Source organism: Hirundo rustica, chromosome 3, assembly GCF_015227805.2.
Source record: "Hirundo rustica isolate bHirRus1 chromosome 3, bHirRus1.pri.v3, whole genome shotgun sequence".
Taxonomy (NCBI): domain Eukaryota; kingdom Metazoa; phylum Chordata; class Aves; order Passeriformes; family Hirundinidae; genus Hirundo; species Hirundo rustica.
In genome coordinates this window covers 8,958,054-8,981,338 of record NC_053452.1, presented here as the reverse complement: position 1 = coordinate 8,981,338, position 23,285 = coordinate 8,958,054, and the positions used below count along the sequence as shown (strand labels likewise).

The 23,285-nt window shown below is 39.5% G+C and overlaps 1 protein-coding gene across 5 annotated transcripts in view; it reads right to left on the bottom strand.

The window, feature by feature from the left end:
• The window catches only part of XPO1 (exportin 1), a 34,012-nt gene that overhangs the window by 6,693 nt on the left and 4,034 nt on the right, over window positions 1-23,285 (bottom strand). For 4 of the 5 annotated variants that reach the window (XM_040060239.2, XM_040060240.2, XM_040060243.2 and 1 more), the window contains exons 3-16: window positions 19,647-19,748; window positions 15,753-15,825; window positions 8,424-8,485; window positions 8,302-8,346; window positions 8,033-8,214; window positions 7,521-7,569; window positions 7,309-7,428; window positions 7,071-7,199; window positions 6,316-6,474; window positions 3,783-3,980; window positions 3,090-3,228; window positions 1,533-1,714; window positions 600-756; window positions 312-475 (exon numbers count right to left, since the gene is read on the bottom strand). In XM_040060239.2, coding sequence (XP_039916173.1) covers window positions 312-475; window positions 600-756; window positions 1,533-1,714; window positions 3,090-3,228; window positions 3,783-3,980; window positions 6,316-6,474; window positions 7,071-7,199; window positions 7,309-7,428; window positions 7,521-7,569; window positions 8,033-8,214; window positions 8,302-8,346; window positions 8,424-8,485; window positions 15,753-15,825; window positions 19,647-19,748 — 1,761 coding nt within the window. Of the gene's footprint in view, window positions 1-311; window positions 476-599; window positions 757-1,532; window positions 1,715-3,089; window positions 3,229-3,782; window positions 3,981-6,315; window positions 6,475-7,070; window positions 7,200-7,308; window positions 7,429-7,520; window positions 7,570-8,032; window positions 8,215-8,301; window positions 8,347-8,423; window positions 8,486-15,752; window positions 15,826-17,685; window positions 17,913-19,646; window positions 19,749-23,285 lie in introns of those variants that run through there. The other variant, XM_040060244.1, reaches the window with a different exon arrangement.

The window sequence follows — 23,285 nt, the reverse complement described above, 5'->3', positions numbered from 1 at the left end:
AACAGCTGTAGGTATATACTGTTTGAGTAGGATATTGCCCTTTCCCAAAGCAGAATCACCAAGTTACATGCAGTGTTCTTCTTGAAGACATTCCAGAAACCAAAATTCCAACTAAATGCACTTTAATTCTCCTTCCAAACATTCCAACTGATGTCTCAGTAATGCAACTTTATCATGGCATTCATACCCTGACACTGTCCCTACCAAGAACTAAAGAATATAACTCAAACCTTGCAAAACACCCCTACATTTCATCAGGAAGGAACTGTAATAATCTTTAGGACTTACCCATAACCCCGAATCAAACCTACCTGTTGTGGCTGAAGGTCACAGATGATTGTGTTAATATTGTTCAGGATTTCATCAATAAATGGCATGACCTCTCCCACCTGAACCTGGACAAAGTGTCGGCGGCATTTTTGTGCTATTTTTATGAAGGTATCACAAGCCATGTCCTGGACGCCATCGTGGGTTTCTAAATGAAATCAAGGCAGTTACTGCTTTGTATTTTTTCCCCTCCATGTATAGGCATCTTTTTTTTAATAATTAAAACAGCAAAATAAAAAAAATTTTAAAACACCAAAAAACCAGATAATTACCATGCATAAATTCAAACAGCTTGTTGACTACTGTCTTCAAAAATTTCCAGTGAGCTCTCAAAAACCGTGGGTATTGACCTACTATGTACATTATATTTGATGCAATAATGGCTTTATTGTCCTTCCCTCGCTTTTGTTCACAGAGTCCCAGGAGATCCTACAACACAACAGATTCTTAGTTTCCTCTTCAAGTTTGTCTAGTTCCAGTAAAAGCATTACAAGAATAACATCCTATAAGTAGCTATAAAATCCAAACAAAGAAATAAAAACCCAAACAAGTGCGTTAAGTTTGGGGCAATGCAATAATTTAGTTTAGTCCAAACCCTGATCACTGTGTTTTAAACTAAGCAATCTCCATTTTAAATTATAACTAGGAATTCCTGCAGGGGGAGTTCAACAAGCCTTATAGTACTCAATACTGGCTGAGTAGCTGATAGATAAAAATAAAGAATCTACATCAAACAGAAAAAAATTAAACTACATCTTCTGTTTGACTTAAAACTAAATGTTCTGTAAGAATCATTGTATGACTTTTTAAAGTATTGTACTTTGTAAAGTCTTTTACTCTTGTAAAAATATTATCCACATATTAACCAAACTTTGAGTTTGATCAATGAATATACAGATATAGCAAGAGCAAGGCGTTAGGCTAGTTAGAGTCACAGGTTATTGCCATTTCACAAGCAGTCCCTTTCCATCTCTTCTGCATCCCCAAAGAATACATTTCATCATAAATTAAGTTTTATCTGATGAAAAGGCTAGTTGGATCAATGCATTGTTCATCACCCCTAAATTCAGGATGTAAGATTTCCCATTCATTTACTCTTATCCACCAAGGCAGCTTTCTAAGATCACAGAGCAGTGTTTCTGCAAACTTGGTTTCTCCAGCATGAACTGAAGCGTGACCAAGCTGTTAGTTCTGCCCCACCATACCTTAATTACTGTAACCAGGAACCTCTTTTCATCTTCTTCGTGCATGGCTCCGCTGATGGAGCCGATAGCCCAGCACAGGGTGTTCAGATTCTTCCACGACCACTCCGTTCCGTTCACTTGATTGTGAAGCTTTTCAGTCATAATTCGTTCCGTGTCTGCATAATCCAGATGTGTGAGATAAACTGAAAGACATCAACATGGAAGCTTTTAAAGCAGCAGCCTGGATCTCAACGCCAGAAAGCAATCACACAAAAACTCACTGAAGCTCTCGGGTAAAGTGCGATGTTTCCTTCCTGAAGCCATTGATTGCATGAGGTAATAACTGAGGCAGAAATAATTGAGGCAGAAGTTTGTTCCAATTATTTTAAAGGTGGACAATAAATTTTAGTGAGAATTTAAGTTCTAACGGATCTCAGCAAAACATTACATGCAGGTGATGTGAAAAGTCTAAATCAATGCATATCCCATGTGATACCAAGGCAAATTTTTATCAAAAGGCATCTGTACTGATGGTCTGTAGGGAATATTGGATCGGCTGCCTATGAGGGACACTTATACCGTGTGTAAGCCCACACATTTTCTTCAGCTCTGTATTTTAGTGGCACCACACTTGCTGGTTGCAGTAAGCCACGATTTAAGTGGAGCTGGTGCTCCTGAACAGGTCTAGGTGGAAGATTCAGGTATCACAACTCAGTCACTTACATCAGCCCCTAATAGGATTAATGTCTCCAATATAAAACTCTAAATCCCAGCAAGTCAAGAGCAATTTACAGCTAGGTTCAGAAATAGATTTTTACTGTACCACAGAATACCGCTTCCACCACATTCTCCTCTGTTTTTCTTCTTTTTTTTTTTTCTCCAAGTGACTCTTAGAGGTAATATAACATAAGCAATAAAAACCCGACCTGCATTTTCATATAAATTATCTTGCATCTGGCAATACAACTTAGGCTCAGGACATATAGTAATTGTCTCGCAAAACAAAAATGGCTTTCACATTTTACACTTATTAAATGCAAATGTATTAAAACAATTAATTTAACACTGGCTATACCTACATCCCAAGCAGAAAGGTGGGAATAAAAACACCCACTACACCCCCATACACTCTACATCTCACAAGCTTTCCAACACACACAATTCCCAGTGCATCAACCTGTTGCTGAACACTCAGTGTTGCCATCTGCATTTGAGAAAATAAATTTAATATTGAAGGTCTAATATCCTGAATATCTAACAACTCTACTTCCTTTGCTCCCTCAAGTTACTATTAGGACTCTTGATATTTTGTCCTGCCTCAAAAAACTCATTCTCACTGCAATACCTAATGACAAAAATTAAGTAGTGTACTACTACTCCATCAGGTTATAAAACACTACATGCCTCCAACAGGGAACTTCAGAGCAGCCACTGCCTCCTCCCTTTCCAGTCTGTGTAGTACTCCTTGCTGATAACCATTTCACCCACACAGTAATTCAGATCCTGAGATAACGTACTGTAACACTCCGATGCAGCCGCGCAGAGCCGCAGCGCACAAACTGCAGGCAGCTCACTTACCCAACGTTTCTCTCATGTTCTTGTACAAGTTTATGGAATCCGTATCCTTCATGAATTCCCGAACTACCTCCCCTTGATCATTTTCCACAACCAGAACTTCTTCGGGCTTGGCCATGCGGCTGACCATGAGCAATCGGACCTGGGGGAAGTTAAAACTCCATCAGACTGCAGCACCACCACTGTCCCACTGCACAAGCGCCTGCAGAGCACTCTGCTCAGGCAGCCTCACCCACAGAAAGGTTATATCCAGCTATACAGAAGTGTCACCGAACAAGCCATTAACGATAGACTGACTTCTCTCCCTCCAATGAAAAAAAAACCCAACCTATGTAGTATTTATACTTTCCAGAGCTTCAAAATGCTTCTGTCATATTAGTGGTCTTTTCAGGACCACTTTTCTTAAACACACAGGTTATCATCCAGTTCTAACACTCCAGCCTTTCTGTTCACAGAAACTGTTTAATACAGATTGATTTTCAAATTAAGTATTTTAAAGCTGAAACAGCACATTAATACTATTACATACTGGTGTCACCCTAAAGTATTTTCACATTGATTTTATAACTGGAGTTGAATCAACTATCAATCACTCTAAGGTAAGTTTTTCTTATGGCACTCCTTACATGTGGCAAAATCTCTAATTCACAAACAGAATCTGAATGTTCACAGTTCCTTCACTTGAACACAGATTACCTTGGACAAAACAGGCAAATAAAGCTGTCTTCTTGGAGGAACATCAAAGTGTTGACTCCCCGAAAGCAGTGGAGAAGCTGACGTTGAGAACGGACTTTCCCTGTAGAGCTCAGCAGCTAAATGGTTCCAATACTCCAGACAAATCTTGAAAATTTCAGTTTCTTCAACTTCTGATACCAACAGCATGTAATGAAGGGCCTGGAAAAGAGTGGTTCAAACATCCAATTAGCAAGTATATCTGCAATCGAGCCACATTGCTTCAAGGTCAGTTATCCAAATCCTGACAAAATGCCAAATTAATTGGAGAGTTTGGAATAAGAAGCAGTAACATTGCAATGACATTACTTACAGGTCAGAGTTGTGACTGGCAGAGCACTCAAAACTAAGGACTACTGTCACTTATTGTTATTTTCTAAGTGTGTTTGTATTCTTTAATCTGAAATAGCCTAAAGACATCTTAGAAATGCCATCACCAAACCAGCCTGTTTGTTAATTATCAAACCCACAGCCTCTGGAGCTTCTACGAGGCATTTTCAGAACCTCAAAAAAGCCTCACCAGCTGGTGTTAGTAATTGCTATTCTCAAGACTATCGCTGCGACTTTGCTGTGGATCCTTTGACCCTGGAATACTGCTCTTTTGCTTTCAGAGAAATCATCTACCAGAACATTTTTCAACTTTTCCTGACAGACCAGCCAGAGCAGGCTGAGCAGGGAAAGCCACTGATGCAATTCTGACAAGCTCAGATACCAACCAGAGAAATTAAAACTACACAGACAAACCTTTTTTTGCCTAAGCTTATTATGCAGTCCCTGGTGAAAGATATCAAAGCAATTGCCCATTAGTGAACAAACAGAATGAAATGATAAAATCTGAAGATGTTTTCATAGCTTAGGCACTCCAACAACTTAAGAGCATTTTGAAAGGTAAAGACCTGATTCAACATCTCCACCTACGGTGTCAAAAGAGGGACTCAGGACAGCCATACATTAATCTGTACACACCAATTTATCTTGGTAATTTCATTTAAAATAACTGTTGTAGATTCCTCTCCTAGTCTACAGAGATCCAGTGAATCCATGGAACAATTCCAGGAGAGCTGCTACATCCAAAGTGCAGGAACTGACAGGTTAGAATAACACGCAGCTTTTTAAATTAAAGCTGTACTTCGGTTCTATTACACCAGCGCTTACAGAATTTGAATTTGTGACCATTTTAGGCAGGCATAAGAACTTGACTAAATATTTCACCCATCTATACAAGACTGAAAGTCTTCAAAATCCAGTTTTGTAAATGCCTGTTCTACACAGGTCTTCCTAGTACAGCCTCAGTGTAAGCAGAAACTTGAGCCTTGAGATGTGTGCCCCTGATTCCCAGGTATTTTAAAAGCTTACTACTTGCAAATTCAGGAATTACCTGGAACTGTTACCAGCTGCTCTATTGAAAATAAAAAGTGATACTTCTTCAAAAGTGATACTTCTCTGAATCCATCTTCTAAATGAGCTACAGTTTGACATTTGCAGCCAATTTTATTAATATACTTTTTTCTTTTGTAGAGGGCTACCTCCAGATGATATTGAGAACATTGGCTGGAACATATTGAAATTCAGATGGGCGCACTGGATTACAGCTAATCAACCTGCAAAATGTGCCTCCCCCTCCCAATATACCTGGGTCTCCAGGTTTAAAAATCGAGGTGGTGTTTTTCTGCCCCTGTCCCAGGGCAGTTCCTCAGCCTACAACCTCCAAACCTGCACAGGGTTTGATTCTGCACGCAGAAAATGGTTCGAGGGGATATGGAGCAACTTCCATTCCCTCAGAGTGGAGCAGTAGCAAAAAAAATCATCACAGAACAGTTCAATCCCAGCAAAATTATTGTTCACAACTGAAACCACACAACTGAAACCCCTATTACAGCATGAAGCTTTCAGTGCTTTCTAAGCCCTCCAGTATTTGCCACAATCCCAGTGGTTTTACTGTCACAGACACTTGGTTGGGCTCTGCCACTGGCACACACTGTCTTTATTACATAGAAAGTCTCATCCTTGAGGATTATTTAAAGCTTTTCAGTTGGAAAACTGCAAACTAGGCAAGAAGCTACATCAGGAAGGAGGAGCTGGCCTATAGCATGCACTGGACCCTAGAGAGCAGCTCTGGATGCATCCCAGACTGATGAACTCATAGCAACACACCTTCTTCATGTGAGAGTTAAACACAAACATGTAAACCCGTGGAAAAAGAATATATTCATTTACTTTGAAGCACTATTTGATACCTCCATGGAGGAACAAGTAAGAGGAGGGTGAGACAGAGTTAAGTTTTCAAACATTGCACTGGTAAAGGATTACTGAAAACGGAATGCCATTGAAGCACACTAGGAAACAAACCTCTTGAGGGGGTTTTGTATTTGTGACTTTGGGTTTTTTCTCTTACCTACTTTAAGTACAATGATCTAGGAATTCCATTAATATCACAACCTTTGAGCAGGAGAACACACCTACTACATTTCTAAACTAGATAAACCAAGCTACTTACCTCCATTAGTGTTTCCCTCAGATTTAACCTTTTCTCTATAAGCAGACCATGCTCCTTGAGGAACGTGCAGAGGAACAGACTGAGATTCTGAATGAAGTTCTGTTCATCATCTTTCCCATTTGAGTACGCAAGTCGGATATTGGTATTTAAAGGAAGCATCTAACAAAAAGAAATAATCAAGAATTTCCCTTTTTATACCAAATGACTGCTTTGTATGAACATGTATGTTGCTGTTTGTTTTTTATGAAGAACCTTCAAGATGGACCAACATTGCCAAGAGAGGAAAAGACTTAAAAAAACCCCTTCACACATCCACTTATGATATAAATACACTGAGGAAAGAACTCATGTACCTGAATCTGAACTGCTCAGAAGAGAATCATCAGATTAAATAAATCTGCTGTATGGCTTTTAATGAGTATTTTTTTTTTCCTATCTGTTCCAAAAATTAAAAAGAAACTTGCAGAAGTTAGGTCAGTTTAGGTCTTGAGACACATAGTTCATATTTGCCCATGAGACAGCCCACGTGATCAAAACAGCTCTTAAAATAATCAAATCAATAGAGCAGGAATGCAGCTGCAATCAAGTTCAGAAGAACACACTTGGCATCTTCTGATCAAGCCACAAATACCACCAAAGAACAATACTTTTCCTCTCAAGAGCTCTATAAGGAACATAAACCTGTCAATACAACTTTCTACAGAAATGGATTCTGCGATATGAAATTCAAAGGGAGATTTCTGAGGAACATTTACCTGTTTTAACTGCATCATGGTCAGTGTAAAAAGTGTTACAAACTGTTCTTCATACTGGCTTACACTGACACCTGCAATCTCTGTGAGGCACTTCAAAGAGACATTTCGAAACATGGGAACATTTAAGAACTGTTGAGGGAAGAAAAAAAAATACAGAGCATTACAGAAGCGTTGTACAGCTTTTCTGCAACTTGTATTTAAATTTAAGAGCTATCAGGGGTTTTTTTAGCAAGAGTACCTTGTATATTAGTGTGCTGATTAACTTGGTCTCAAATATATATCCCAGAGGAATCCAGTTGAGGAATCGTAGCAAAGTTTCCAAAGTTGCATGGACTAAGGGAGCATTTTGGGAGTTTTCCTGTAAATGACCATTTAGAGTTTATGACATTGTGACACTGTTAGGCACAAAGGGGGGAATTTTGAGGAGATCATTAAAGAAACGTGACTTACCATCACAAACTGACACAGCTGAAATATCTGAGAGAATTCATTGCACATGCTGTAAAAAAAAAAAAATTTAATTAAAAACTAAGCACTCCCGTATTTCATAAATCAAAATATCTATGCACACAGGACAGGTCCTTAAAACCTACACCCATGTACGCATTCAAAAGCCACCTGGCTTATCCCCATTTTGATGGTAATAATGCATATTTGAAGTAGCTTGAAGGCTGTGCCTGCAAATTCTAAGGAAAGAAGAAAATACAATCAATCAGTGCTGAATGCTGTGTTCAAAGTGTAGGAACCATCAGCCAACAGATGCTACTTGAAGCAAGGTGTGTACAAAATGAAGTTAGGGATCTCCTAGGAGTACGGCTTCAAAGACAAATCAGTAACCCTCACAGGCTCAGAAATGGAATTACAACTGTAGGTGTTCACAGAAAAGCTCCAAGTGAGAGCAACTATTTAGCAGCAAGCACCCAGTCTACTCTGCTCATTAAGATTTAAATAGATACACTTGCCTGTCTTTCAAATGCTTAGCTTTTACTTGAGTAATCTGGCCACTGGAAAAATCAAACACTTCTTCACTGAGCAGTTTCAGGATCACCATGTTGTTCTGGCAGAGGCTCTCGCTGGTCCTGCTGGCTCCCACAATATCGCTGATAAACGTCGGCCAGTGCTTCGGCCACTCCTGCTTCAGGATCTGCCAAGGGAAGCCGCCACGCGTGAGACACGCAGCAAAGGCACAAACTCTGCTGTAAGGTTTAAAACGCCACGAACTCGGGCTTACCTGAACAAGAATCATATTCAGTTTCCCAATATACACTTTCTCTTTCTGGAGACAAAAAGAGAAGAGTCAGGTTTTGCGTAACATTCCCTTCCCTCGTCCTCCCCTGAGAATTCTTCACTTACTTCTACACACGCCGGGTCAGATGAGGTCTTGATAATTAGGCCAACAACGTATTTTTTAATACCTGCAGAAGAGGTAGGGATTTATTTTCAGCTATGCCAGATATCACAGATGTAGCAACAAGTATTTCTGAATTCAGATTCACCATGGTTTTAAACCAGAAACACCTCTATTGGGGCAGATGTGTCAGTGAGCATCCTTCTCGTGTGCTACGTGGGGAAAAATACACCTTTATCAATCCTGACAGGGGATATTTTAGATGTACAAAATGGCCTTACACCCAGGTTATTTCCATAAAGCAAAAGACTAAGGATTAGTGTCCTTGCAGTAATTTGTACCAGATCAAAGTGAATGCCAAAAATAAACAGAACTTCCTAAGTGTGACTCCAGTTTTAATGCCAGGTTTGCTGAAGTGCATGGAAAGCTTTGACACATCACTTGCACTGCATGCAGAAATTCAGAGATGCTCCAGTGTAGGAGCATCCATTTTAGGTGATCCATTTTAAACACAGGAATTCCTATGCAGAGCATTTCAAAGTCAAACACTGTGCCAGAACTTAGCAAAGCTTCCCCTGTGAAATCCTACAAGAACAGAACTCAAACCTTCATTCACTAATACAGCACAATTTGAGTGTGGACCACTGGGCTTTTATAGCACATATGGATGCTGTGAGTCCTCAAACTCAGTAAATTCTGCTTTATTGCCTTTTTACCCCCTACATTGGCAATTAGCCAATCATGGGCACACAGTGTGTTAAAACTGTTCATTTTGTTGTATTTCTTCTACAAATGTCTTTAAATTATTTTAGAGTTTTCAGCTCCACCACAGAACCAGAAAAACCCCAATCACTGTAGGAAGCTACACTGCCCGAAGTTTCATTTTGCCACCTAACCCTCAGCTCAGTCCCAATTACTAAATCCATGGAAACAATGATTTTCCAAGTGTCAATATCCATTCTGTACAGAAAAACCCGACTCCCAGGAAAAGGCACGCAGAGGGCCTGGAGTCACGACCCAGGTGAACATTCCAGGAGCTCAGCTCTGACACCACACTTCAAACCAGGCAAGTGTTTTCTTGTCGTAAGGAAGTTGGAGAATTGGTGGATGCTTTGCTATTCAAATCCATGAACCCAAAAGTCTTGTTTCAATCATTTCTTCAACAAGACAAGCCAGCTGACTCACGCAGACAACATGCATATGTTGAAGATTTCAGAAGCTGTCACTTCGAGGAGAAGAATGTCTTCTGTTGAAGGCATAATCCGCAGCCTCTGTTCTAAGTTTTAAAACCTGTCTAAGATTTGACCAAATTTAGTAGTAGGGATTTTTTTTATTTTATTTCAGGCTTAAGCAAGGATTAAAAGGGACAATTTATTAATTGCATCCTTGTGAAATCTGGAAAAACTAGATCCAGACTTTGAGGCATTAGCTACACTCTAGACAGGAGCTGTTCTACAGGTAGTTCCAACTGCAAGTGGAACTATTCATCATCATCAACCAGGATCAATCCCCATCGCTGCAGGAGAATGGTCATTATTTAAGTATCACTGTCAGGCACTGGGTAAGAGTTCTTACCAAGCATTGGTCTGATGTTTCAAACCTAAAACACACTCTTTGCAGAAGCATTACAATAACTCACAAATGAAATATGAAAGCCCCCCCAAACAATACGGAAATAGGTTTGCAGTGCCAGAAACGATTACAACCATCTGCCAAACCACTAAGGGAAGCCTACTGTTGCAACTCCTTACATTTCAAAAAGGAATTAAAAAGTTAATATTGCTCTTAAGAGTTCCAATTGCAAATCCATGGTATTTTCCATGTTGCTGCATCAGTGGCAGTGTGCGATTCAGGAACAACTTGAATACTGTGCTGCCATCGATCTGGCCTTGAGACCAGCAGAGGAGAACAGCTGCCCTGCTTCACAGTTGCTCCATTAGAAAAATAAAAGTAAAAATGGTGACCACAGCTCAAAAAACAACCTAAAAAGTTTGCTTCTTTTCACACATCACACTGCAGGCTCCTGAGGTCGCCCATCCAGTGAACAAAGTCATATTCTTAATCCCCTAAAAGCAGCAGCTATCCAATTCTCTAATGCTCTTTTTGGCTCAGATGTCACTTTCTACTTTTTCTTTTTTTAATTCGAGTGTTATAGTTTCTGCTCCATATTTAATAGCTCATTTATTTATCATTCCATAGGAAAGATAATTTTCAGCAGAACAAACGTATGTCAAATTTATGTTCTGACAAAAATCAACCCAGAGGCTCATTACCATTTTTCAGCAGAACACTTCCAAGAAACTCTTCAGGGGTAGTAATCCATGGGATAAGCTAAAAGCACCATGTTTGGGGAACTTAAAAGGAAGTGTTTCGTTAAAAAGGAAAGCACATGCACAGGCCCCACAACCACTGTCTAGGTCTCCTTCCATCCCAGAAGCAGCCGAACAAGTCTCAAAGGGGCCAACACCACAAGTGCCAAGTTCAGGCCCTTCACTGAGCCAAGCAGGAAGAGACAGAGAGTGCAGGAAAACAGACCTCCAATAAAACAAAACAAAAGCCACACCAACCACAACACCCAGGAAATACAAAATGTTCTTCAAAGATGATCTGACCTTGCAACTGCACTCATCTCAGGACAACCAAAGAGAGCAGACCGTGCTCCAGGCCTGGACTAGCCCCACTGCTGGAATTTTCTGGAAAGCTAAGCCCAAGAAGTATTTCTGTACGAAGTACCATAAAAGGGATGATAGAGCGAGGGCATGAACTTGAGATCTTTTGGAACGTTCCTGGATGTCCATTAGATACTGTCATCCTTCTGTGAAAGCTGCTCCTCGAGAGAGAGAGGCAAACATCCAGTAAAACTGAAACACTTCCTAAAGGGAAAGCTGTTTTCCCAAGTGACCCAAGCTTTGCCATGCTTAGAGTGGAACTGGGACAGCGAGGAACGTCATGTTATCCAACACGAGTAATTTCTGCAGCTGAACTTGAGGAAATATCCCACAGTTTAACCTTTGGATGTGCTCTGAGAAGCCATTACCTCTTCTGCACACTCTGTACCCTGGGCACAGAGTTCCTGTCACAGCCCAGTACAGCAGGTAAATAACCATGGACACAATCAGCAAACACACACCTGCAACAAACCCACTTCTTGTCCTCAAGGCACACAAGCACAGCCTTCTGTGCAATCACAGAGCACAAGCCTTTAACAAGTGTCAAAAATTATTCTAGCTGGTGCTGCAGATGCAAGCTCACTCTAATTTACTAAGATTAATAAAGTCTCTGCTTGTATTAAAGAATAATAGGCACAAATGAATCAGGTGGGCAGTGTAACTCAGCAAATTAACATTATTTTGCAATCAAAATTAGAATTTCAAATGCTAAAGCTGAGCTGTCCCCTCTGGGGATGTTTGTATGCTTACACTGAACTATTAAATCCCAAAATGTAGTTAAAATACCATCTTACTTTTAGTGCTAAGAAACAATGCTTTCCCATACAGCCCCACAATCATCCTACCCCTTAGTGGTGAACTGAATCAATGATCCATGCTTTTCAACAGAAAACCCATGAAAACTCTGAAAAAAGGCACAGAGTCTGTCTTCACACAGAAGTGCCATGTAGCTCATCTCCTCTCCATTACAGAGAGCCAAAGAAACATCTCCCTCATGAAGCAAGCCAGGAATTTCCATTAAAGTATCTCACGGCTGCACAGAAAAACCTCCTCTACAGCAGCTCCCACTGCATCAAAAGCTTCACACTCAACTCCAGGACCTTCCTGGAAAACACTGAACTGCATCTCTGAAATGACAAAGTGAAGTGCTCGGAGTGAGAAAAGTTGTACAAGCAATTTGTGTTTCATAATGAAGAGAAGGAGTGCTTTATCCATTCCAGCTCCAAACACTCCAGACAAGCTCGCTCTGTTCAGGGGAACAGTATTTCATTTCACAATGCAGGATTAATGAAATGTTATCACTGCACCGAAGACCAAAAAGCCTTTCTTTCCAGGCAGGTTTTCACACTGCCACAGAAAATCCTTTTGAGACCACAGCACTTTAATCAAATGCCATCCTTTCAGAGTGTTATTAAACAATCAACTCTAAAGGACATGGGAGTTTAAAGCAATTTAGCATCACACCTCAATAAACCAAGAACTCCGAGTCGAGAAGGATGGCCCAATCCGCTGGCAAGGAGCCAGGTTCAGCACTGCCTGGGATGTTCTGGAATACATCACCCTCCCCAGCCAGGCTTCAATGAAAACCACATGACATCACTCCTGGACGTGGAAGAGCCATTAGAAATCACCCAGAGCAAGGCTAACCATTGCTGGGGGCTACAACCAAACGAGTCTCAAGGCTGAACGTGCAGGTCAGGCATCTGATTTAACTGAATTTTACCCCTTCTGAGCCTCATAAACTCCGCTTTTGTCTACAGAACCAACTGGTTCCCACTGCTAACTCCAAAAGCAAACCAAAAATCAAGGAAAACAAAAAGCCATCATGTCGGTATTTCAGAATGGTAAATTGATTGTTTTGCCCAATTCTTGTTTCAGAATTATGGGAAGATCAAAATGAACTTTTCAAAAGTGCTCACAAACAACACCACCTGAGGAACAGAAAGCCATTTTAAAAAAGTTAAAAGACATCGGGGCCTGAAAAGCTCAAACCCAAAAGCTATTTTAAAACAAAAGAAAAACTTCAGAACAGAGCTTCAAGTCTAAAGAAGACATCTGAAGAAAACATTTTTCTCCTTGCATTTGAAATTCAAGACTGGAAGCTGAAACCCACAGACAGAAGCAGCAACAAACCTCAGGCTAACCTTACAGCCCAACAAGCCATTCTGATGTACCACTTGTTAAACACAAAACAAAACAAAAAAGTAAAAGAGTTACAGTTAATGCTCCACAATTAACAACATGGCTTTATTTCTCTCGACAAGTTTCAGGGGAGCAGTTTCAAAACCTTTTTCTGTTCAACTTTTAACTCTTAAGCACTGCTAAAGAGGCTAAAAAGGGGGAACTGTGTTCTTCTCATAAATGCATTTAGTTTCCTCCAAACCAACAGTAACATTTGTTAGCTGTATTTATTAGACAAACCAACCAGACACACAGAAGACGTGTTTTATAAATTATGATACAAGGTAAAACTAATTTGAAACCTGCATGATTTGCTTTGTCACTAAACATTCCATTTGTACACAGAGTTTCAGTTTCCTGCACACACATTCCACCAGCTACACTTCAAACAGGAAAATCCTGTCAGCCAAAGAATGGCTGGAGTCAAGGAAACCTCAATTTAACCAGCCTTACTATCTCCCAGGTAATCAAGCCACCTGAATGAGCTCTAGAGCAGCTCTTTTGTACCAGCCAGTATCATCAGCCAAATAAAAAAAATTTAAAAAACAACTACCACAGACCAGATCAAACTGGATTACAGATGATACAGATTCTCCCTCCTACACCACGGAGAGCAAGCTGGATAAAATACCATGGTACAGAAAACACATTTGGTTCCTCTTCTACCACACAAGTAAAAGCCAGCTAACCCAGTTTCCCCGGAACAGGATAAAAGTCCATTTCACAATTTTAGTTTGCCTCTGTCAAAGGGAAAACGTTTTAAAAGCTGAACGAACAGCACACTTTTGTCAGTATAAAGGATTTTTTATTTCCTCTGGAGTTTCCATAGATATGTAAGTCAGAAAAAGAATAGGATACTTCAAGATGATTACACAACCACAGACAGTAACTTTATTTTGGCTAGTAACACATTATTGCACCTTCTTAGACGGCAGGAACCACTCCAACAGCACTGTCGCTGTTAGAGATAAATGACCAAAGCTCAGACAGCAGCAACCTCATCCCACCACCACCGTTTCTCAGCTCTCCTATGCATTAAGAGCATGAATTTTAAGACTTTGAATTCCTGAATTACATCCTGTATATGGCACTTTTTCAGTTCCCAACTATCAAGTTAGGTCCACCCCTGTGACACCTGTTCTACATCTCCCTTCACCAGTGGGCAATACTCCTAACTCCTTTTCCTCCCACAGCCAAAAACTTTGGGACGACAACTTCAAAATGCTGAAACTAAGTGCTCATAACCAAGGATGTAACAAAATCTGACTGAGCTGAGATGCTCCAATAATTAAAAGCATAAAGAACAGTTAACTTCAGCTAACTAAGGTGGCTCTTTTAGTTTCTCAAAAGGACATAGTCATGTCCAAGCCTTAGCTGAAGCCGTTTCCTAGAAACCTCCAACAGCAGAATGAATGGAAACTTCACTTTCAGTTTTACTTTCAAAGACAGCTACCCTTTGCCTACCTATAGTTGGAAGGCATGGGGGAAAGGTGAGGAGAGGAATAAGCACAAAACTGTAAAAGTCTCTCTGTATGCATTTGCTTCCATCAACACTTAAAATTCCATTTTAATTAACATAGTTGCAGAACCTAAGCACTGGCAGTAAAAAGTTAAAGCATGTCTCAGCATGGTTAATAAAAGCTCACAGCAGAACACAGAAATTTGGAGCTTTTAATTAGTTCCAACACCAGCTTTTAGTAAAAAGACAAGTACAGAATAGTGACACCATTTAATGTCAAAAATTTCAAGTGGTTGCACTTAATGCTTAGAAGTGCAAGTTGTGATGGCTTGACAGCCATGTGAAAAGCACTAACCCTGTCACCACAGGGGTACCTCCATTTACTGTAGCCAATGTCTAAAAGTCAGCAACACTGCAAGCTACAGGGGAGGGGGAAACCCATAAACTAAACACAGAATTTACTTAAAGACTTCCAGCTTCCTTGCACTGATGGGAGACTGGGGCTAACCCTACACTGCAGCAATTACAGCAATCTGCCTGTTTATTCATTTCATTAAATAACCCAAACTGCACAGTATCTCCCTGCCTAACAGCATGAGTGACCATCAATAGATAAGAAAGTGCATTTACTCGCGTTTCTATTTTAAACTCATTGTAACTGTTTACAATTTCAAAATAATTACACAAACTTACACAAGGTAACCAGTGGGCCACAGAATCTACTTGGGGCTGCACACACAGCTCCCAGAGGGTGTAGGAAACAAAACCTGCTCTGCCAAGCGCAGAGAACGAAAACCTCTACCTCAATGCCAGGGGCTCACTTGTTTCAAAACTGTCAGTCACACTTTTCCACAAATTTACAGAATTTCAGCTGCTCACCAACCCACTGAGACCACTATCACAGCAGTGAAAGATGTGGTTTTCATCACTGAAGATATGGTAACACGTGACAAAAAGTTACTTAAGAAGTCTAAATCTATGTTAACGCACAAACTTACAAGGAAGAGACAAAAATCCCTCCCTACCTTCGCACTGGTTCCTTGGAAGAATCTTCCATCTTGTTTTTATCACATTTTCCAAGATCTGCAGTCCATAATACTGAAATCGGAGAAGAACAAAATGTGAGTACATTACTGTAGGACTAACTAACTTGCAGGACTCTCATTCAATCAGACATTCACACTTAACATCTAAGACTTCAAGATTATTGAACTAACAATTTTATTAAATATATGTCTATTCACCCATTTACTGAGGTTTCATGCATCGTATTTTCTTGTTTTATTCTTGGCTATACTAAGTCCTGCTGTTTGATCATGCTCACACCAGGAGGGGGGAAAAAAAAACCAATAATGAAAAGCCCTCTGGCAGACATTTTCAGCTATCTGGAAAAGCAGCAGCCAGATATGAATTTGTATCACAAATGACTGCTCCTAAGTTTGAGTATTAACACAACCAGGCTCCTAAAATATTTAGCAGCTTGGATGGTGTCTCAAGCTTCCTATTGTTCCTCTAAAAGCTGGGGAAAAAAAAAAAAAATAATTTTGTCTTAGCATCACATGTCCTGACACTCCTTAAACTTTCTAGAGGAAGTATTTCCCAAACTTCACTGGTGTGTTACTTTAGGAACAGCAAGACAACCCACAGGTTTATTCAATTTCAATCCCCACCCCAATATGGCAGCTATTTCTACTATTTAAAGATGAACTTTTGTGCTCAGTCAAAGAACAATAAAAATGTGAATAAGCTCTTGGAAATAATTTTACCTTTCAGGAATTCCTTCCTAAGTTCTTACCCGAAACCATTAACATTGCAAATGGCCATTCCCTCTGCCCATTTGTCCCTACTGCCAACTCACAGTAACAGGGAAAGAAGTTTGTCATGGTACAACCAAAGAACTTTAATATGTAAAACCCCATTAGCATGAATAGACAGGAGAGAAAAGGGGATGAGGAGTTTTGCATTTACTTTAGCTACAGTGGATTAGGAAGAAAAAGAGAAAAAAAAAAAATCAATGCCTGAAAGGTAAACTCAAGTTTTTATAGTTCCAAGTTTGGCTGAGAATAAGAGTTCCTCTTTAAAATGGTTAGTTGTTACACAAAGTAGGATCATTAGCCTTTCGACCAAAGGGATCATACAGACTTCAGGTTAATTAAAAAAAACACAATGTAGACTGTCCCAAGCTACATTGTATTAGAAGAGCATTTTTGCTGTTCTCATCTTAACATAACCTTTGCTTCTCTACCTGATCCCAGCTCCCAGGAGATTTCAGGTGCACATCCTGCATTTGCAAAATATTCTGTCCCCTTCCAAAACCTTGGGCACTAAGAAAAACTATGAATTACAGAAAGTTGGCCAAGTATTTTTATTTCCTCCATGGCCAGCAGCAAAAGCTTATCAACTACATTTTAACGTGTAAATTGATTTAATTTTGTGACATAACAGCTAAATTAAATCAAGGGAATTTTCATGAAGGAAAAGGTGCAAAAAAATGTTCTTAAGGAAAATGCTTCACAGGGATGGATTTCAGCCACTGCTATAAATTTACAGACACCATCTGCAGCTGATCCAGGCTCATGATACAAAACATACTTACAAAAGCTCCCAACAATGTTGGCAGCATGAACATTTATATCAGGGCTAACTTTCCTGAAGCACATCTAAACTCTAGTGAAATTTCTATGTTCTACAGGCACACACATTAATTTTTCGGGTACCAGCTAACTAGAAATGTTCATTTTCTCCACAAGTGAACTTATTTAGCTTTTAAACCACAATGGCAAGCCTAGTTTCATTTTAAATAAACACTAGATGACCAAATGAAACTTAAATGAAAAACCTAACAATAAACTAAGCACAGACCTCCTCTTCAGTGGGCTTTTCCCTCACTGAGAATCTCCTGGAGCCAAACAAAAGGACAGACACCTCTAGCACTCCGCCACACCTATCCCTCATTACCTGCTCAAACATCTCATGCTGCGAAGGTTTCTCCTCATTCTTTTGTGACTTCAGTTCTGCCCTCTGCAGTGGCTTGTCCACTTCTTCCCCAGTCCCAAAAATACTTCTTTTCCCTAACACTCACAGGTGACACTGAACAGCAGTAAAATCACTGTGTACAGCCCCCACCTGCCACATCCCTCTTGCCACGCCACACTGGAAGAGCTCCATCAGCCCCAACAACATGCAAGGGGCCTTTGGGGGTCTTTTGTTTCATTTGATTGGATGGTTCTAATTAACACTTATTTCTCTGATAATGAGAAACACCAGTCCCAAAAAAGTCACTGATACTAACAACCAAGTTCAACCTTTTTAATCAGCTACTGCAACAGCACATGTGAGCACACTTTAACTCTGGGTAAGACAAGCATTTCAAAAACTAATTTGTTCTTGGGTTGCTCATTGCTAATTGTCTACTGCTAATTCACTGCCCAGTTATGAAGATGAGGGACAGGCAACAGCAAAAGACTCAAAAAAAAAAAAAGAAAAAAAGCATGAAATGATCCCTCTGGTAGAAATTTCTATGGCACCCTTATTACTTATTTTATGCACCGAATCCCCTTCCCTCCCACCTCCCAAGAAACAAAAAACAATTGATGAACAGAATTCAGTTAAAGGGAATCAAAAGGGTAGACCTTGTGGAGGCCTGCCGTCAAAGCCTAGCTGTGTCAGTTGCACAGGAAGACACCCCTTTTCTTCCTATTACAAGCAATCAACATAATGGAACATTATGATTAATATCAGGTAGTGTTAACAGCTTTAATTAAAGAAAAAATATGATTGCATAAAAGCCAAATGTCATAGTGCATAAATTTAGCACCAAATCATTTGCAATTTATGTAAATTGAAGAATTCTTTACCTGTTGCTTTCTTTCTGTTCCTCTAATCATCTCATTTTTCACAAGACAAATTTGAGTTTTTAAAAATACTGTTGATAAATCAACTTAAACATTAGTAATGTCTGTCAGTATAAAAAGCAAAGTTTACCAGGCAAGCAAACAGGCAAACACTGTTACTTAAAGGTGCTTAAAGGTGTTACTTTGAGGAAGTTCTTTAAACTGTTTTCCCCTCAACTTCAGAGAGCAATGAAAAAAAAAAAATTAACTGCTTCATGAATACCACATGATTTCAGAAACCATCCAAACACAATTTTTTTTTCTGTTTGAACATAGTGTGTATCCAGCAGAAAAACATGCACGTCACTTATTCGAGAAAATAATCAGACTTAAGACAGTGAAAACACATTTTGATCATCTTTTTGGCTTAAACGTCACAAGTCTTAGGTAAAGCATTTCAAATTGCAGAAAAAGCCCTGAGTGCTGCCCATTTTAGCCTCTGCCATGATGGATGGATTTCCAACAGCAGTGCAAAGCAAATGTGCTCTGAATAGCAGCAAAGAACTGATGCACTACAAACTTTGGGAAGCTTAACCTTTATTGATTGTTCAAAACCATGGCTTAATAAGGCTTGTCTTGTCTGTAACACACCTAGGGACAAATTTTCTCCTCAGTTACATGCACATGGCTTTCATTATGATCACACACAGCCAAGCACTTACCCAAGGACAAAATGTGGCTCTAGGAGACTTTTCATTACTCAGATTTATATAGACACAATACCAATGGTTGGGAACTGGCATAATGCTTTTATGTGCCTTGAAAAAAATTCTGTGTATCCAAATTAGCTCATCCTCAAAAAAAAAAAAAAAGAGGGGGGGAGGGAGAAACTCTTGGCAATGTAAAAGGAGTTCTGAGTATTTTTTTCATTTACAGTTCTTGCTTAAAGCCAACTTTGAGAACAAGACAATCAAAAAAAATATGGTTTGAATCAAGAAAGCCTATGGCTAAAAATGAGATACCTTCCTCAAAGTTTATGAATGGAAGAAAGAGGAAAACCAAATAAATAAAAGTTAATTTGCTTACTTTGGTATTCATGTTCTGAGAGAACTCCAAAATAGTATCAACTCTTGTCCATGCATCAGGATGTTCCTTTAAGTGAGTCAACACTTCCTGTGCCATTCTTTGCTGAAAGAAAATTTGATTTGGAAAAAGTATTAGAAAAGCATTAGATTATTTAAGAAGTTACATACTGTCACTGAAGACATCAATACGCAACGCCCCATTTAAATTACTTGTCTAAGAGTCAGGCAGAACTCAACCAGCAGCAACAAGTCCCTCAGGCCTCCTTCTGTGACAGCTGAAGTTTAGTAACAACCAAACTCCGAAAGCCCATTGATGCAGGACAGTAATCACTCGCTTCCACTCTCCCATCCTGAAAGATGCATCCAGAGCAGCAGCAAGCATGCAAGAAGGGCACACACGATGGGGAAAAGCTCCAAGAGAAGGAAGTTCTCTCTGCTTCCACAAAGTCATCTAGACAAAACTTCATCCTAGGGCACCCAAACTTTCTAGTTCCAGTGGAAACACTTACACAAAGTGCCAGCTTTAAGGAACACTGCTTTGGGCTGCAGTGCTGTTTTTATATTGACTAACCACAGAGCAGAGCCTTAGGGGTCTCCAATCTCTCCTTCTGAGGGATTCTTGGTGCACCTAACAACCTACAAAACCATAATAAAAACCTACTGGCGGGAGGAAGGGAGCTGGTCATGCTAATGGTTTGCTCTTCCTTGGAGACTGACATTATCAATTACTGTCCTAGATGCTGTGGTTTCTTGAAAACCTCATCTGAAGCAATTACACATTGAAATAGCTGAATTCATTTTAGCCATCCTTCTCAAAAGCCTGGATGTCCTCAAGAATTCTTATGGAGACAAAGTGATGTCAGCCACTTCCAAAAGTGCTGCATACTGACAAATCTCGCAGCAAACTGTATCCCCTCCAAGCGTCAGGCACTGCCTTTCCAACAAGGTGGACATTTTACAACACAATTAACAGAACTTAGTTCATTCTTTCACTGCACTGTAGAGCCAACTTGACAGAGGCACCAAGCAGTTAAAGCTTTGCTTTAGGATTAAATTCTACAGTTAGAACTTACTACAGCCATGCAGCTCTCTAGGCTAATCCAAGTACATACTTGAGCTGATCTGCAACTGGTCTAAGAAAACATGTTTACAGCGACTTAGAAACCCAAATCTCTCTCTCTATATATATATAATAAAAGAAACTGACAAGTTTGGCATGTGATTTACAAAATAAAATTGGAGGTTCCAACGGAAAAGGGCAAGGATGTCTAAACTATCTGTATAACACTACTTGCACCCCTACTTGATCCAATTGAGCACAGTGAAGCAACTGGACCAGCAGGTCCCTGCAGATTTGATATGGACAACTACCACACAAATACTCTGTTTAAGACCACAACCAGTACAGCCCTGTTGATTGTTCCAGTGTGACATCAGAGATAAAAACTAACAGAAAAAACAGCACTTTTAATATACTTTAGTTTTAAAAGGGAAGGAACAGCTGTATTACTTCCAGGTTCAATCTGAAAGTGTTTTTATACTGGCCTCCTGTTTGTTTCTAATACTGCTGACACATCCCAGGATCAAATTTCAACACCAACAAAACACAGACGGTCCATATCCTTCTCCCAACGCTGAAAGGTTTGCTCTCATACCCACTAACCCCTGTTAGGGTTAGTTGGACATCAAACCCTGTAGTTTCATACACAGTATAAGTTTAGTAATAATGGTTTTAGTAATAAAATAAATCCTCGTGGTGTTGCTGGTACCAAAAAGAAATTTGCAAGGAGTATCTGTGGATGTGTGAAGATCTAACAGATCAATGGAATTAAGAGGCTGGGATGACTCCAGGTAAACATCTATGAGTTGCATGAAATCTCCTTAGTCATGTGTTGCACTTGGGGCGGGGACATTCTTTCTTTTCAGAGGAGTATACCAAAAAAAAAGCTAACAGTCTTTAAAAAAAAAAAAAAAAAAAAAAATCTCCAGGACAGAAAATAGCTTCTTTCTTGCCCAATATAGATCAGCAGATAACAGTTTTGCAAGCAGAGATAAGAAACTAAGCAGAAGGAAGAGGCAGGTGAATCTGAAAGCAAGTTCAGCACAGGCCATTCAGGTTGCATTCTAAACCTGTTTTACCCTGACATTACCCTGACCTATTCCAGGAAAACCACTGGTAATCTCACAATTTTAATATTTAGTTCCCTCAACTCCTATTATTCCTGTCACCCTTTAGTGAAGGATTTGAGCTGTCAGACTCCACTGAGAACCATTTTTTCCTGTATTTTTTTTGACCCCCTGGAAGAGGGAAAAGCTCAGACTCCCTGAAATGTCTCCAGTTTGGAAAGGCACTAAAATAGCTGACCAAAATTTCATTGAGGTGACACGTGTAAGTACACGTATTTAAACAAGTTTATATCATAATTCACTTTTGCCAGTTAAACAACACCTCTTGAATGTTTGCATCTTATTGCACTGATTTTCTAAATACTGGAGACTTTTCACAGCTATTTTAAGTGAAGCAACTTCTCACAATGCCGGAACAATGGCATTTGATCATTGTATTTAGTGTTAATCCTTTATTTTCCTTATTAACCTTCCCAACTTTTTCAACTCTTTTCAAACCAAACAATATTATAAGCATCACCTGTTTTGCAGGGCAGTAAAAGTTCACAAAACAAGTGCCACAGATGTCCATACTTTTAAGGCAAAAGCTACAAGGAGTTTTCTATCATTCAAGCACTTTAAAAACTACAGCAAGCAACTGTTTGAATTTAGGACACTCAAAATGCAAATATTTCAAAAAGCAACAGGGTATGTCAAAACCTATTGGAATTCACATTAGTAAGCTTTACAAAAGCTTTTTTTTCCCCCCCTTAAAGAGATACACAAAGCAAGTATATGCAAGTATATCATTGTTTATTCTAACAGCTGGAAAGAATAGAAAAGCATCAGCTACTTTGTCCCATTTAATTCACTTATTGTTGTGCAAGACTATCTTAGTAAGAGATGCCTGACACTGAAACTCCCAATTTGTTGAGCCTGAACAATTAAAATCTGCCAGAGAGGAATTATGCCAACACCCTTTGTAGCAATACTTGCTCTCAACATTTAAGTCTTGTTTCCAAAGAAGCTCAAGCAATACAAGATTCACTTTCAAGGCAATATATGCAGACACACAAATGCACACTCCTTCCATTTCAACTTAGTACTTCACAATCTGCACTAAGTCCAAAGGAAAGAATGCAAGAAGAGCCTGTGCGAAGTGTAATGGGAAATAAAAAAGACCAGACACAAGAAAGGAACAAACTCTTCTATTAAATATGCATGACATGCTTCTTTATAAATACAAACACAGTAATAGTACCACTAAGTTTTTTTTCTTTTAAATACAATTCTTCACTGAAGAGAATGTTACATTTCTAGCTTTGCAAACCTGTCCATGATAAGAAGTAACAGGTAGCTCAGACCTTCCTGAAGAACTGAGTCAGAAAAGGTGAGCTGCACCAAAAGTGTCCTTAGCAAATCATATTTGCTAATAATTCTCAACAAGACAAGCTAGAAATGAACACACACCACAAACATTTCTCCAAGTGTCATTTCAATGTGAAATCATGTTTCATGTGACTGCCAGTGATAT